Raw genomic sequence first — 16,281 nt, forward strand, 5'->3', positions numbered from 1 at the left:
ATTAAGTAATTCTTGCATTTTTAACCTTTTTAACTTTCTCTCCCTGCTGTGAACTCTCCTATTTTTTGCATCCTCCATGCTGCCAGCAGTCCTCCCCCAGGCTTGATTGTTGCTCTTTTGCTTGAAGTGTTTGTTTCTTGGATAGGTTTAATTTTTTTTACATGCAAAATATCTGGCTCACGTTTTACTATGCTTTTGTTTACATTTTCTGTGCCTCTCCTATTTCTTTGCTCTTTTTTTTGAGGATCTTACGTTTTACAACAATATCAATGTCATTTTCTTACACCAGTCTTTCCACATGTGTGAAAACTATCTTCTCTTATTTTAGGTTGTTGGTCTATTAACATATATCCATTCTTTTTTAAAGTGTTTAATTAGAATGTGTCAACATGAATAGAACCAAAGAGAATTGCTACGTCAGTTTTAAGAATAATTTAAACCTTATATGTATTAAGATGTCTGTTTACGTTTTGAGGTTGTTTCTAAACACAGTGTTATTAATTTCAAACTTAAGGTGCCATCTTCCTTTAGTTCATAACTAATGAACTCTGAAAAAGTATTATTTGTATAGAGCCAACAATTTACGCAGCACTTCTTGCAAACATTCAAGGAGTATGACAAAATTAGCATTCACACAACAAGGCAAACATTTACATTGGAAAAAAGTGCTTTGCTCGCTAGCTTACATTCTTAGACGCAATATGTTCTTGCTTCTTCAGAAATATATATATATATTTATTTTTTTTCTTTGCAGTTCTTGCCATGGCTACTCAGATGGTTAGTCAAACAACTGGCAGCAACCTGTTCTGCAGCAATGGCAATTTTGGTATTTCACTGGATGGAGATATGTATGGTTTACATGACCTTTCTAAAGCTGATATGGCAGCCCCTCGCCTGATCATGTTAGCCAATGTGGCTCTAACAGGTGAGGTTAGTAGCAGCTGCTGCGATTACATCATGGAAGAAGAAAGGCAGATGGCAGAGTTAACAACTGTTAACGACAATAGTTTTTCTGACAGTGACGGCGAAAGGGTTGAAGATTCAAATAACACAGAAAATGATTCGGGAGCCTTTCAGATCATGGAGATGGAAACCCCTGACCAGCCAAAAGATAAGGAATGTGACATCCAGTTGGCTGTTGCAACTGAAGGATTTGCTTCTGACCTAGAAAAGGATGCTGATACTCCTACAGCTACAGAAGATAAAAATAAGTGTCTTAAAAGCAAGCCATTTCGATGTAAACCTTGTCAATACAGGGCAGAAAATGAGGAGGAGTTTGTTCTTCATATTAAGTCCCATAGTGCTAAGCCTTACATTGATGACACTCCTAAAGATACACATCCTAAGGAATCCGATTCTTGCATGCCAGATGATGCTGATTTCTCCAAAGGCCCTATACGTTGTGATAGATGTGGTTATAACACCAACAGATTTGATCACTATCTGGCTCACTTGAAGCATCACAACAAAGTTGGTGAAAATGAGAGAGTATATAAGTGCACTATATGCACCTATACAACGGTCAGTGAGTACCATTGGAAAAAACATCTCCGTAATCATTTTCCAAGGATAGTCTATACATGCTCACAGTGCTCCTATTTTTCTGACCGTAAAAATAATTATATCCAGCATATAAGAACACATACAGGTAAGACAATTGTTTCAACACTTTCAAGAATGTTTTTACAAAGTTCCCACTAACTGTTGAAATATGTAATCTAGGTTTTCATGATGTCTTCGAAGTGATACTTAAGGTACTTTTAATGTGTGTTTCGTAACTGAGAGCAGGCAAGGAGGAAAGTACTCCCACTGTGTTCAGTAGGAGTGCCAAATGGGCATGCCACCAATATCCTGAATAAAGTGGTCCTATAGGACCATTGAAGTACCTGGTATGCCATGGGTTAAAATTTGGTGCTGCTTTGGTATAAGTGTCAGCCACAGTGAAAGTGTTAAAATACAACAGAAGCTAATGCTGCAGAAAGCAGTGTGTCGTGGCCTCTGATGACCCCGGTCTGATCACACGTGCTGTAGAATTGCTTTCTGATAACTTTTTAATCTGCAGAGAAACTGCAATAAGCTCTTTGAAAAAAAACATATTAAAAAATTTAAAATTACAACAGTTATTCCTGTAGTCTACAAGGTTCCCAAGAGTATATTGATGGTAGTTAAAAGATTTTGTCACACTACTTCATGAGAGCAGAGTTAAAAATAAAAAATTAGCTTGAAATGTTCGAAATATGAAAACATTCCTAACACTTTATACCCTGTCTAATAGTGTTATTAAATTGATATAGACACCGTATTTGCTCAATTATAAGATGACCCTGATTATAAGATGACCCCTTCCAATTTGAAAAGTTTTACTAGTAAATATTAATTAATTCAATATTCAATATATTAATATCAATTTTTTTTCATATTTAATAAAAACTGATTGAGAAAAAAGATTTTTTGTTTTTATTTTATTTGCCATTCTGCCCCCAAGAAATGCCTTATACCCCCCTAGATGCCACTCTTCCCCCAGATATGCCTTATACCTCCCTATATGCCACTGCCCCAGGTATGCCTTATACCCCCCTATATGCCACTCTGCCTCCAGAAATGCCTTATACCCCCCATATGCTACTCCCTGGTGTCTAGTGGGGGCAGCCAGTGGATGTCTGCGTGATGTGTGTAGAAAACCTCCGCTGCCCATTAGTTCCGCCATGGCATCTATGACTGAGCACCGGAGGGTCATGTGATGCTGGTGCTACGGCTTAGAGGTCCCAGAGGAAGTGACGGCAGCAGTGGAGGTTGCAGAGAGGAGCGCTGCAAGGGATCTGGATCTTAGTCTTATAGTCAGACCTCATTTTGAGGTCCAATTATAAGACGACCTCGAATAGAAGACGGTATTTTTCAGAGCATTTGCTCTGAAAAAACCTTGTCTTATAATCGAGCAAATACGGTGTGTGTGTGTGTGTATATATATATATATATGTATGTATGTATGTATGTATGTATGTGTATATATATATATATATATATATATATATATATATATATATATATATATATATATATATATATATATATATATAGGGCTGCAACAACTAATCGATAATGAAAAATACCCCTTGTTTTATAATCCTACCTCAAATAGAGGTCGGATAATAACATTAAGATCCAGATCCCCCGCAGAGCTGCAGGGGACCCGGATCCTCCTCTCTGACAGCCGGTGGGGGGTGTCTGTGCGATGCTACTGTGCCTCTGCCACTTCCGCCGTGGCTTCTATGATGGACGTGACCTTCTTTGACGTGACTTTCCGATTAGGGATGCACCGAAATGAAAATTCTGGACAGAAAATTCACGATGCACTTGGCCAATACCGAAAATGACACCATGTATATGAAATGTGGGGATAGGCTTGTGGGATAGGATGACACTCCTATCATGCCCAGAGTCCAGCATGTACTGGGCAAAATTATGAGTGTGATTGATGTTAGCTGCTAGTACAATCAGCCAGTACATGCTGGAACCTGGGCTTGATAGGAGCGTGATCCTCTCCCAAAAGCAATCTAGAGCTTCCAATAAAGGTTCATGTTCACAACAGTCCTATCAAGCCCAGAGTCCAGCACGTACTGACTGTCTGGGCATTATAAGAGTATGATTGCTAACAGCAACTGCTAACATCAATCACACTCATCCTGGAACCTGGGCATGATAGAAGTGTAATTTCTGCTAGCTTTTGCTACTGTGGCTGCTTGTGCATGATAGGAATGTCATTGCTATGTTAAATGTATATGATTACTAACAGCAATCACACTCCTATCATGCCATGTCCACCAGTACATGCTGGAATCTGGGCATCCATGCTATCACATGCATATTCATTCATCACAAACATTCATGCTTCATTCACGTATACTCATTCCTATACCCTCCCCCCCTTACCTGAACTGCAGATCTTCCGGTGCTGCTCGCAGACTTACGCAGGAGCCGCTGTCTCCCTCTGCGTTGCTCACCGTCTGTTTGAACTTCTCTTGACCTGCCCAGGGGAACAGGAATGGGGAGCAGTCATGTGAGGTGTCACGTGACTCCGCTGGGTTCCTGCGTCCTCTCAACGGAGCAAGAGACGCAGCTGAGCAACACAGAGGGCAGAGGCAGGGCCCCTGAGGATTATTACTTTCGGTGGGTTTCTTTTCTAATTTCAACATTTTGCCGATAATGATATTTTCGGCCGATACATTTCGGCCACCGATTATATCGGTCCATCCCTACTTCCGGTGCTTCACCATAGAAGCCCCGGTGGAAGTATCGGCCAGCACAGCAGAGGTGGTCTGCGCGCATTGCGCAATGTTCGCCGGCTGCCAGAGAGTAGGATCCGCCGCACTGCTGCAGGGGACCCGGATCATTCTCTCTCGCAGCCGGTAGGCGTCTGTGTGATACGTACAGACATCCTCCTCTACTGCCAGTACTTTCACTGGGGCTTCTGTGATGGAGCACCAGTGTCATATGACCTTTCGGTGCTCAGTCATAGAAGCTCCAGCAAAAGTGTCGGCCAGACGCAGAGGTTGTCTACGCGCATTGTGCAGACGCTCACCGGCTGTCCCTACTAGACACCAAGGAGTCTGGAGCACGGGGGGTAAGTCTGGCGGGCATATCAAGGGCACAGTACTATATAGGGTGTATAATGCATATTTGAAGGGGCAGAATGTGTCATACACAATTGTGGCATTGAAGGGGTTAACGCTGCACTGTCGCTCTCATGGAGCGATCAGGCAGCAGTGGAGGGTTGGCGCTGGTCTCCACACTCGTGTGGAGACCGAAGAACCCCCTGTCCCTGAAGCTGCCTCCGGCAGCTGGGACGCAATTGATGGTCTATAGACCAGCCATTGCAAGGGGGGGGTCTCTTTGATGACTGCTGTAGGCTTCCATGCCTACAGAAGTCATCAAAGAGTGTGTGGGGGCTCGTTTTTGCTGTTGCTAGTCTGCCTGTGCTTCCAGGCAGACCACCAGCAGCAGTGGAGGCAGCAGTGGAGGGTTGGGGCTGGTCTCCACACTCGTGTGGAGATCGAAGAACCCTCTCCCCCTGTCCCTGAAGCTGCCTCTTGGATGCAATTACTGATCTGTAGACCAGCCATTGCAGGGGGAGTCAGACCACCAGCAGCAGAGCCCCCTACAAAACGGGGGAATTAACCCCTAAAATGCAGCATTGAAGGGGTTAACGCTGCACTGTCGCTCTCATGGAGCGATCAGGCAGCTGGGGGGTGTTGGGTCCACTTCCCTGAAGCTGCCTGTGGCAGCTGAAAACACGATTGCTGGTTTTCCTGCAACCGCGTTTTCAGCCTACAGGATCACTTCGTGGGAGTGATCACAGGCTCGGGGGCGGGATCGGAGTGGCTGTGCTTGTCTGCCCAGACTCCTGGGCAGACAGCAGCAGCGCCCCCGCGTGGTGACGCGGGGGCAATTTTTTGTGGATGTAAGGCTGACAAACGCCTAGGAGCTAGGACAAAATTCTGTCGCCATGGCGACCTGGCGCCTGGGATTTGTCGAGCCCTGATATATATACTATATAATATAGTATAGTGTTCAAGGGCCCTGATACCCCATATGCATAGTTCTTATTGGTTATTTCCCTACATGGGGGGATGCTGGTAAATGTCCTGTAGAAGAAATGCTTTTAGAAGTGGTTTTTAACATTTCATTTCTAACAAATATTGTGTATGTGTATATAATATGTGGTGAGAGAGAACTAATTGAGGAAAGGGAAATGGTGTTGAAGAAAATGTTGTAAAATAACAAAAATAGCTGTAATTTTGTAGCTGTACAATAGCCCTGGTCCTTAAGAATTTCTGTGGTAAATAAAAACTCTGACTTCTGTCATAGGAACGGCATTTATGTTTAATTGATACTAAATGTTATACCTAAATATTTGTAGTTGCAAACCCTGCTGGGATTTCTGGGTACTCCCTCTGCTGCCTGATCAGTTAATGTGGTCATCAGAGAATGGAGCTCTGCTTCCTGATCACAGTATAATCAGTGCAGTAGTGATCAGAGGGAGAAGAAGGGGAATCTTAATTTAGAAAAGCAACAACATTTCGAAGGGAAAGAAGATAAAAAAAAAAAAAAAAAGGTTTTGGGTAGCCCAGTGAAGTCCAGGACAGCACTGCAGCTCACAAGCTATGAAATGATGATAGTAAAAAAAAAAAAACCTTTAAAAAATCTGCCCAGCAGCCTTTACCTTTTCCACTAAAAGTAACTAACATGAAACCACTAACAATACAATATATGGTACTATGTAAGTCATTGATGTGGCCTCCTAGAACATGTTGGGCATTACTTTAATCAGAAAATGTTGCTGAATATAAATAGGTTTATTTATATAGGTTTATATGTGCAGTGCTACATATTGTGTTGCAGAGATTCAACATTAATTTTTTTCTTCTATTCTAATGTAGGGGTTTTTATAAATGCTAGCACTAAAAAGTATTACTTTTCATGTATTTCTATGAACTTTAGGGTAAGAAAAATCATTGGCCCTGACGGAGTTAAAACGTATTTGAATATTTACCAATATCATTTAACCATTAACTGGATTTATTTAAATATTTGAAACTTTTTTAAGCAATTCTGGTTTAGACAGAAACTCCAGAACTTTGAGGAGGCAGTTGAGGTTATTTATTTAATAATGTCATAAAAGGAACATCCATTTTGTTTATTTAAAATAAAGAAAAAATGCAAATTAAAGGCATAAAACGTGAAAGATTTCCATTAGGACTAGGTTTTGTACATTATTTGCGTTTACCAGTTTGATTCTAACACTGTAAAAGGAGACACTGGAAGCCTTCAACTTAAAGGAAGCCTGAATGAGGTTCACTTAAGAGAAAAAACATTATTTTTTTATGTGCTGACCACATTGCTAGCAAATGAACATCATATGTTTCAACCACATATCCTTTTTGGTGTTTCACTTTGAATTTAAAATCACAACACGCAAATATAAATATTTTTTTTGTATGTTTGGTTTTATAGGAGAACGACCCTATCAATGCGATATGTGTCCTTATTCAAGCTCACAAAAAACTCACTTGACAAGACATATGCGAACACATTCAGGTTGGTGTTTGTTAAATTTTTTGGATGTTTGTATGATGGCTAGGTGAAAATAAGCTATACTGATAAATGATAAATGATATAACAAATCTGCTTAATATATTTAATTCCTTTTTAATTGTTAATTCCACAGCTTACACATAGAATTTACATTTTTACAGGGCTGTCAAATTTTTTTAGCACTGTCCAACATATCTGTCCCTCTATTGTGGGCAGCGGGGCCTATGGGCCAGAGGGGGGAATCTTCTGATATCTCTTAACTGTCTCACCATGATGTGAAATCGGGGTTTGTGCTATTGCAGCTCCCACATAAAATACTATAAAACTGTGCCGCAAAGTAGGTGAGTAGTACTCTCCTCCACTGACAAAGTCTCCTAACTTGGACACCTAAAATATTGGGGGATAGGACACTTTACATTAGTATTCGCGGTCCTTCAGAAAATGTAGCTGGCACTTGGATCCCTGTTCCAGCACAAGACATCCAACAATTGTTAATTATTACTACTACTACTACTAATTTGATGACAGCACTGTGTTACATAAATGTTCATTTAAATATTTTTTTTACTTTCATTTGTGACTGTTAAGTGTTATGAACTGATTATTTGTATTTCAATCTTAACATGTTATCTAAACTTGAAGTTAACACATTTTTCTCTAAAGTTGTATCATTAACAAAGATTTCTGTTTTTGTCTGTTCACAATGCCTTCAATGGACAAGATGGGTATGGATTCTGTATTGTAAACTGTGCTGTGTTTATAGTTATTCATATTTTGATTTATATGTGAGTTACATTTTTGCTTTTTATATTTTTTTGTATTTTTATGTCTTTAAATTATTTTTTGGAAAGCACCTTAAAATTTCTTGAGTACTTTTTTTATGCATGCCTTTCAACTAGGGATGCACCGATATATCGGTGGACGAAATATATCGTCCGAAAAGGGCATTATCGGCAAAATGCAGAAACAAAAAAATAAACGGCCAAAAAATAATCGTCCGCAGGGGCCAGGCTGCTTACCTGTGCGTTGCTTGCACAGTGTGCGAGCAGCGTCTCTTGTACCGGTCAGGAAAAGCAGGAACTCAGCAGAGTCACGTGAATGCACGTCACATGACTCTGCTCCCTTCCTTCTTTCCCTGGGGGCGGGACAAGAGAAGTTGCTCGGACAGCCGGGCCCTGCAGAAGTCTGCGAGTGAGAGATCTGCAGTTCAGGTTAAGGGGTGGGGGAGTGTATGCATGATTAAGGGAATGAATGGGTGAATTAATGTTTGTATTGTAGGTGTGATAGCATGGATGTTTAAGTGTGGGGGGGTAGCATGGCATAGGGAGTCTGTAATTACACTCCTATCATGCCCAGGTTCTAGCATGTACTGGCTACCTGGGCATGATAGAAGTGTGATTGCTGTTAGAAATTATATATATGATTTTTTTGGTCCAATTTTGGTGTGTTAACCTTTTTTTAAAAGTAAGTAACACACCAAACTTACAAAAATACAATAACAATATTAATTTATATATGATTATTAACCGCAATCACACTCCTATCATGCCCAGGCAACCAGTACATGCTGGAATCTGGGTATGCCTGGGCATGATAGGAGTGTGATTGCTGTTAATCATATATATTAATGTTATTGAAATTTATTTTGTCCAATTTTGGTGTGTTACCCACACTTTTATGAAAAGTATTTTTTTTTTTAAAGGTTGGGGGTGGGTCATTTTCGGTTTTGGTCCAGAATTTTCATGTTGGATGCATCCCTACTTTCAACCAAATTATCTTTGTGTTGTTACTAAAAGGGATTGTTTGATTTGTTTTTGTAGGTGAAAAACCATTTAAATGTGAGCAGTGCAGTTATGTTGCATCAAATCAGCATGAAGTGACACGTCATGCAAGACAAGTCCACAATGGACCAAAGCCTTTAACATGCCCACACTGTGACTACAAGACGGCTGATCGAAGTAACTTTAAGAAGCACGTAGAACTACATGTTAATCCACGACAGTTCCTGTGCCCTGTATGTGATTATGCTGCATCTAAGAAATGCAACTTGCAATATCATATAAAATCCAGACACTCTGGATGTTCAGACATCACAATGGACGTGTCTAAAGTTAAATTGAGAACAAAAAAAGGAGAAGCAGGAGTTTTAGATGATACCACAAGTATCCCTGATGACAATGCAAAAATAAAGGAGACAGAAGGAAAGAAACCTGACAAGACTATAAAAGTAGAAAAAAAAGAGAACAGTGTGAAATCTAAAAAGCAGATTGCTGATACACTCATTGGGCAAGTAACCAGAAGTGGTCGCAGGTCACTATCTCAAACTAAGCCTGAACAAGATGATGCCAGTCCTGAAATACCTGCAAGAGTTAAATGTGGTAAAAGAAGGGCTACTTCACCTGCTGATTCAGTGAGGCCAAATGCTACACAAACTGGCATTACAAAAAAAAAGAAATCTGTGCAAAAAAACAAGCTATCTCAAGAAGTCGTTATAAAAGAACTCAAAATGGAACTCCCCCAAAGACAGAAGGTGGATGTGAAAAAAAATAAGGAAAACAAACTTGTAAAAAAACAAAAGAAATCTGGTATGCATGGCTCAGACAAAAAGAAAATCAAATCAAAGAGAACTATTCCAGAGCAGAATAATGAAAAGAATGACTCGTGTAAAGAGCAACCTCCTGTGAATGAAACTGATCCTCCAGTGGGTGTATATAATGGTTGTTTTTCTATTCAGGAGCACGTAGAAGTAAGTGTTGAAGGCTCAACTACAAAAGATATGAATAGCAAAGCTGAAGAGCCTATAACCGATAATTGCACCAACCACAACAATGATGTTTCCATGCCATCATCTCCTCAAGGTGTCAGTAACAAACAAAATGAGTTACTGACAATAAATAGTGAAGAGTTTGTTGTACAAGACAACGAGAATTCTATCACAAGTCCTGGCAGACCAGTGTGTGATTTACAGATTAAAGAGACTTCATACAGTAATGTAGTCTCTGATGTTATCCTAGCAGATAATTCTACAGAGCCTCTTCACTGTCAGGACACGTTATCAGCTGATATTGCAGACAGACATAAACCACAACACATGCATTCTGAGCCCTGTAATGACCCACAAAGTACTTGCAATTTGGAAAACATTACAGATCAACAACGAGGAAACCCATCAGAGGAACTCTTATATGAAGTATTGCAGGACATGCCAAAAAGTCCTGATTTAGATGCAAGTGAAGAAGTTGGAGAGGAGCAGATGTCAAAAGAAACTGGCAATTTAGAAATAAACATGGACCTGGAGGAAGAAGACAGATCTGATGAACCCTGTAATATGGTAAACACAGAACTAGGAGAGAATGACAATAGACAAAAAACATGCTACTTAGAAATGAATGTAAAACTAAATGGGTCAGACAAACCAAAAATCTGCAGCAGTTTAGAATTAAACACTGAAGAACAAGAAACAGATCAATCCAGTGGAAACCAGAGCACGCTGGTAGAATGCTGCTCAGGAAATATACAGGACCATGATGCAAAAGGTATCCCAGCTTCTGAGTCACAATGCAATGGTTCTAGTAGTGAGGAAGATGAAGGAATACATAGTAGCCATGATGGCAGTGACATAAGTGACAGTGTGTCAGAAAGAAGTGATGACTCTGGATTAAATGGTGTGCCTTCTGTACAAGAAACTCAAAACACTAAATCTACTGTTGAGTTGAATTCTTCTGAAACAAATATTCTGAAGGAAAAATTTGTGTGTATATTTTGTGATCGTGCATTCAAAAAGGAAGAAGAATATACAAAACACCTAAAACGTCATTTGGTTAATGTTTATTATCTTGAAAATGCATCACAAAGTCAGACATAGATTAAAAAACCAAAACCTTTACATGAAAATAATATTATATGGTCTTTCTGAACTAATGGAAGGATGTCTTTCAATTTCTATCTGTGAATTGGGCTCCAGAATTCACTTGGACTACATTTTTATTGTGTACATTTTTAACATAACTTTACAATCTTCCTTTTTTTTTTGTTGTGTCATCAAATCAGTTGAGTATTTTTACAAATCTGTTGTAACAAGCAGATATAGTTAAAGTTGGTGATAAATGTCAGTGGTATTCTTTGTAGTCTTTAGTTAACCCGACTAGTGCCAACATACCGAGAATGCGTTACATTTCTTACCACAAGCAGAGTAAGGTGTACCTGACATTTACTATATGTTAAACATTGGATTGTGCATGCAACTGAAACTTCAGAATAAATGATTGTCAATATAAAAATGATGCTGCCAATGGAAACAAACGTTTTCTGAACTGGTCAAATACATGTAGCACATAACTACATTTTGATACATGAGCACTTTTCATGGGAAGTTGATTATTTAATAGTTAGGGAGTGTGCAGCACTAAATTGTGGTGCTTTTACAAAAGTAAAAAAAAAACTATATTGAAAATTTTACTTATGCAGTTCAATATTGTACATAGTTCCTATTCAATACTTAGAAGCATATATTGTATATATAATTTGAAATTAAATTAGCTCTAAATACACTCATTTTATGAAATGAAAACACAGATTGGTGTATATAACTCAAATTACAGCCAAAGCTCTTTTGACCCTTTATATATGGAACTATAACATCCAAGTTTATATGTATGCTATATTTGCATTGTAATCCAGGTGCTTTTGTGGTTTTTCCTTGATATTCATTAAAGTCAAAAGTATGTTGACATTACCCTGCTTATTTTAGACACATGTAAATCTGCATGTCACATTGGTTTTTTTTGAGTTGCAACTGATTTCATTGGGCTATACAGATTGTAATTGGTCAGTGGAAAGTTGGCAACAGTTAAAAGTTGCACTTATCAACTACATTTTCATCATAAATAGTGAGTGGTAGGCTTGGGGTGATGAGTGCAGTTTCTGAAAACTTCTGGATTGCCAGAGGTTGTTAATCAGAGGTTAAGAAGGTTACCATTTCCATGTCATAGCTAATGTGGATGGATAGGATAGCTAATCAATTTGCAGTTCATGTGGAATATACTTTTATAGAATGCACTAATTTTAATTTAAAGTAATAATCATGACTGTAGCATAAAACCCCTGAATAATGAATGTCCTCCTGTTTTCTTTTTAACCTGTTAATGTCACAAGCAAAATCAGTTTGTTTTGTTGGTTTTTTTTTTTAATAAGTGGATGAGAAAGTGACACTATGGTCCATTTACAAAAAATGTAGTACCGAAAAAAAATGGCTAAATTATACATTTTCACACACTGCCAGTTTTGTTTTGTTTTTTAAGTATTCCAAATCGTTTTATTTTGGTAGACTGATTTTAGGAATAAAATCTTCCCAGTGTTTTGTCAATAAATCTAACACTTGCTGAGACAATCAATGTGAACCCGAGTTCCATTTGTACTCGTAAATATATATTTTGTGCTATGTTTAGTGTATGAAAATGTTTGTAAGCTACATCTATAACTCAGCCACATATGTTTTATAAATCAGTCACTTGGGGAATGTATGTGTATTTTTTTAATGTTTCCATAGACATTTATATATGTGTGTGTGTGTGTCTATGTATGTATTTACACACATAGAAGATGCCTGGGCAAATATCACTTAGGTTTTCCAGTTTGGAAGGATGAATTCATTCTAAAGTATTTTCATAAATAGAAGAGATGACAAAAGGAATGTTAAATATCTATACTTAACTAATCTTTGGAATAATATAGTGGTCTAGAGGGGTGATTCATTGGTTTGTAAGGTTTTCAGTCATGCAGGATAATTTAGTGCTGCTTTTGGATGTTCATAATCATGTCGCATTTATCTTGTTGAACAATATTCACAATACTATACCTGGCCCTCGCACAAATAAGCTAATAGCATGATTTAGTTATTGCCTAAATTATTTCATTGGCATAATTTATGCGTATAGACCAAGCACCGTTATTTGAATGCGTACCACCCAATAAAATGAAATGGCTGGTGTTTTTAGCTTTTAACATTGTGTTTAATGTTATTGTGTAGTGCCGGTATACTTAATTAACCTGCCAGACATTTTTAAAAAACAAACAAAAAAAAGCACTATTTTTATGCCAAAAGCTGTGCATAATCTTTACTGCCTTTAAGCCCGTAGTTAGGGTCATGGGAGTTAAACACCTTTTGAACAGTTTTATGGGTACAGATTTATTACACCTGATGCTGTCAAATAGGCTACTAATATTTCATTGTGTTGTTGACTTGTTCTGTGCTTTGTGCCCATAATGCCAGGCCCCATGCGAAGCCTCTTTTTTGCAACTTGGAGTCGAGATATTTAAGCAAAACACAGCACTATATTTAGCAGCTTGACAATGATGGGCTTCATTAACTTGCATTGCTCAAGCTTCCTCCCACGTTTGAAGTTGGAGGCTTAAATAAATATCCATGATAAATATGCAAAACTAGATCATGGTAAAGTAAAATATAGATAATTTCCTTAAATATTTGATCTATAACCACAGAAAACTGAAATGGACAAAACTTAAACTATATGCCTTCCGCTCTACCAAAAATAAAGGTCTGTATATATTTATTTGCATGCAAACACTCATTTATACATTAATGTTGTTTGGGGGTGTTTCCATGCACACTTGTTGCTTATGTTATTAGTATGGTACATTTTGAGTGCAATATTTTTTTCTTTTTCTTTTTAAGCAAGCCAAAGGTAATCTTAATTATGTAGCACTCTAAATGAACATTGATGAATTTTCTAATTGAATTATTGGTAAATAGAAGTACTGTTGGTGTTTAATAAAATTAAACTTGTTTTGACTCATTTGATGCATAAATAGACATTTAATAAACTTTAATAATCATTGTGTGTATATTCCAAGTTAATAAAGTACTTAAAATGTTACTGAGTATGTGGGATTTATTGAAAATCTTATTAGAGATTTAAATGGGAAGTTCCATGGAAGAAAAATTTTTTCTCTGAGCATAACCTACTGTGCTGTACGCAGTCATGTAGAATAGAATAGACAAAACCTGGTTTTATCTTTCTTTGTTCCAATAAACTTCCTTTATCTGCAGACCAAGATACTGTCCTTATCAGTCATGTGATATTTTGGATGACTTGTTCTTGTGCAGCTGTCTCAAGACATATTACTCAAACACAAACTGTTTTCAAATCTGTTTTAAGATAAGGAAACTATATTTTGAAAATTGTTTTTTTTTCCATTCGGAATAGTTGGATCAATTGCATTAAGTTTACAAGACCTAGTGATTATGTTGAACCATGCATGAAATAGTGACACTAAAGATATTGAATTTAGAAAAAGCCTAAAAACCCCTACTGCATTCATATAATTTAAGTATTATTTCCTGGAGTTAGATAATGAAAAGTGCATACTTATCAAACAGGCAGATAATGGAGGTAATGTGATATCATGGGAAAAGTTCAATATATAAAAATGTCTTGAATGGGGCACCCACAGATCTTTTCTGGTTACAGTTGAGAAATATTAATCTGCAAGCTAGAAAAAGGTTTGGCAGGTCAAGGAGTTTACATTTTTGTTACCATGTGAAATAATAAATACCTAAAATGCTTTCTTTTAAAATAAATTACCTTAGGTAGAAGCTGCAGCTCCCCATCTCCTCTGTGGCCCGATGATTCTGCTGAGTAAAACTTAGATTTGCTGAATGGTATTTTACATGGACTCATTTCGTTTTACTCCATGCATACTGGATCATGTATTTGTTAGTTATTGGTGTTAGAAAATTAGACCCCTGTCTAGTTTACTTCCACTCCTGGCTGCAGCTAATAAAACCAGGAAGCAATAGTGCAAACACTTTTTGTACATGCTCATTGAAGTCAATGAAGCCACAATCACATCAACAAAACATCAGCTTTCTTAGAGCATATATGTGATTGGCTGCTGCTATTCCAAATGTTTTCAATAGGAGCTTAATTCCTGTTAACTAAAATAAGAGTTCTACTAAGCATGTGCAAGGAGTAATATCTTGGAATGCTCCTGAATGCATCACACATTGATTATGTGGCATTTTATTAGAGCTAGGCATGATATGGCCATACCTGGCAACTTTTGTCTGCCTGGAGCCCCCCTTGAGGGATGTGGGTGGGAAGTCCCGCTGATGTCAGTGGGCGGTTCTGTTGACGTCGCATGACACTACACTGTTTAAGGTGGAATGGGTGTGTAGTTGTTACCTCCTCCGTGACGTCTTCTCTTCCAGAAGCAGGGATGCCGAGAAAATTTTTTCAATGTAAAATGTATTGGCAGCAAGGGGCTAATATTAATATATTTTGGTAGCAGGGGCTAATATAAATATATATATATCGGCAGCAGGGGCTAATATTAAAGAAACTGCCAGTTCAGCTGTAATTTTTAAATCATATTTCAATCATAGTCTTTACTTCAAAGTACATATTATGTAGTTAAAAATGCTTGTCTAATGCATGTGTATATATAATATATATACATATGTAAAAGGGTGAAGCCGTATTAGTCCAGTAGACACGATGTCAAAAAGTAGAGTATTGCAGAGTATGCGGTGATACCTTTTTTTTATTGGACTAACATAATATTAAAAAGACAAGCTTTCGAGAGTTATCCTCCCTTCATCAGGTCCGAAGCAATACTGATCAACATGATGAGGTTACAACTTAAAACAAGTGATGGTATAAGAGAAGGGTGGGGGGGTTGAGTGGGGTGTCGTAAATAATAGGTCTGGAGGTGAGAAATGCAGAGAGGTAGAGAGATAATCCAGGGCCAGAACAAATAAACTCAGGGAAACCAATAACGTTTCCCTAAATTTATTTGTTCTGTCCCTGGGTTATCTCTCTACCTCCAGACCTATTATTTACGACACCCCACTCAACCCCCCCCCCTTCTCTTATACCATCACTTGTTTTAAGTTGTAACCTCTATCATGTTGATTAGTATTGCTTCGGACCTGATGAAGGGAGGATAACTCTCGAAAGCTTGTCTTTTTAATATTATGTTAGTCCAATAAAAAAGGTATCACCGCATACTCTGCAAATCTATATATACATACATATATATATATATATATATATATGTATATATGTATACACACACCTGTGTGTGTGATCTCATGCTCTTCATAGTGTGTACCTGAATGGCAGAAATAAAATGTGGTCGCCCTAAGCATGACAACATACTAAAGAAATG

The 16,281-nt window shown here is 38.0% G+C and overlaps 1 protein-coding gene across 1 annotated transcript; it reads left to right on the plus strand.

Annotated features, from left to right (window-relative positions):
- The first annotated feature begins 762 nt into the window (after window positions 1-762).
- On the plus strand, window positions 763-9,836 carry LOC149289548 (RE1-silencing transcription factor B-like). Its single transcript, XM_089490623.1, has 4 exons — window positions 763-1,648; window positions 7,012-7,095; window positions 8,913-9,378; window positions 9,827-9,836. The coding sequence occupies exons 1-4, from the start codon at window positions 763-765 to the stop codon at window positions 9,834-9,836; spliced, it is 1,446 nt and encodes a 481-aa protein (XP_089346749.1).
- The last annotated feature ends 6,445 nt before the right edge of the window (window positions 9,837-16,281 follow it).

The sequence above is a fragment of the Sceloporus occidentalis genome, unplaced genomic scaffold (assembly GCF_023333645.1).
Source record: "Sceloporus occidentalis isolate IW3139 unplaced genomic scaffold, rSceOcc1.0.p SCAF_45, whole genome shotgun sequence".
In the NCBI taxonomy this organism is placed as follows: Eukaryota; Metazoa; Chordata; class Lepidosauria; order Squamata; family Phrynosomatidae; genus Sceloporus; species Sceloporus occidentalis.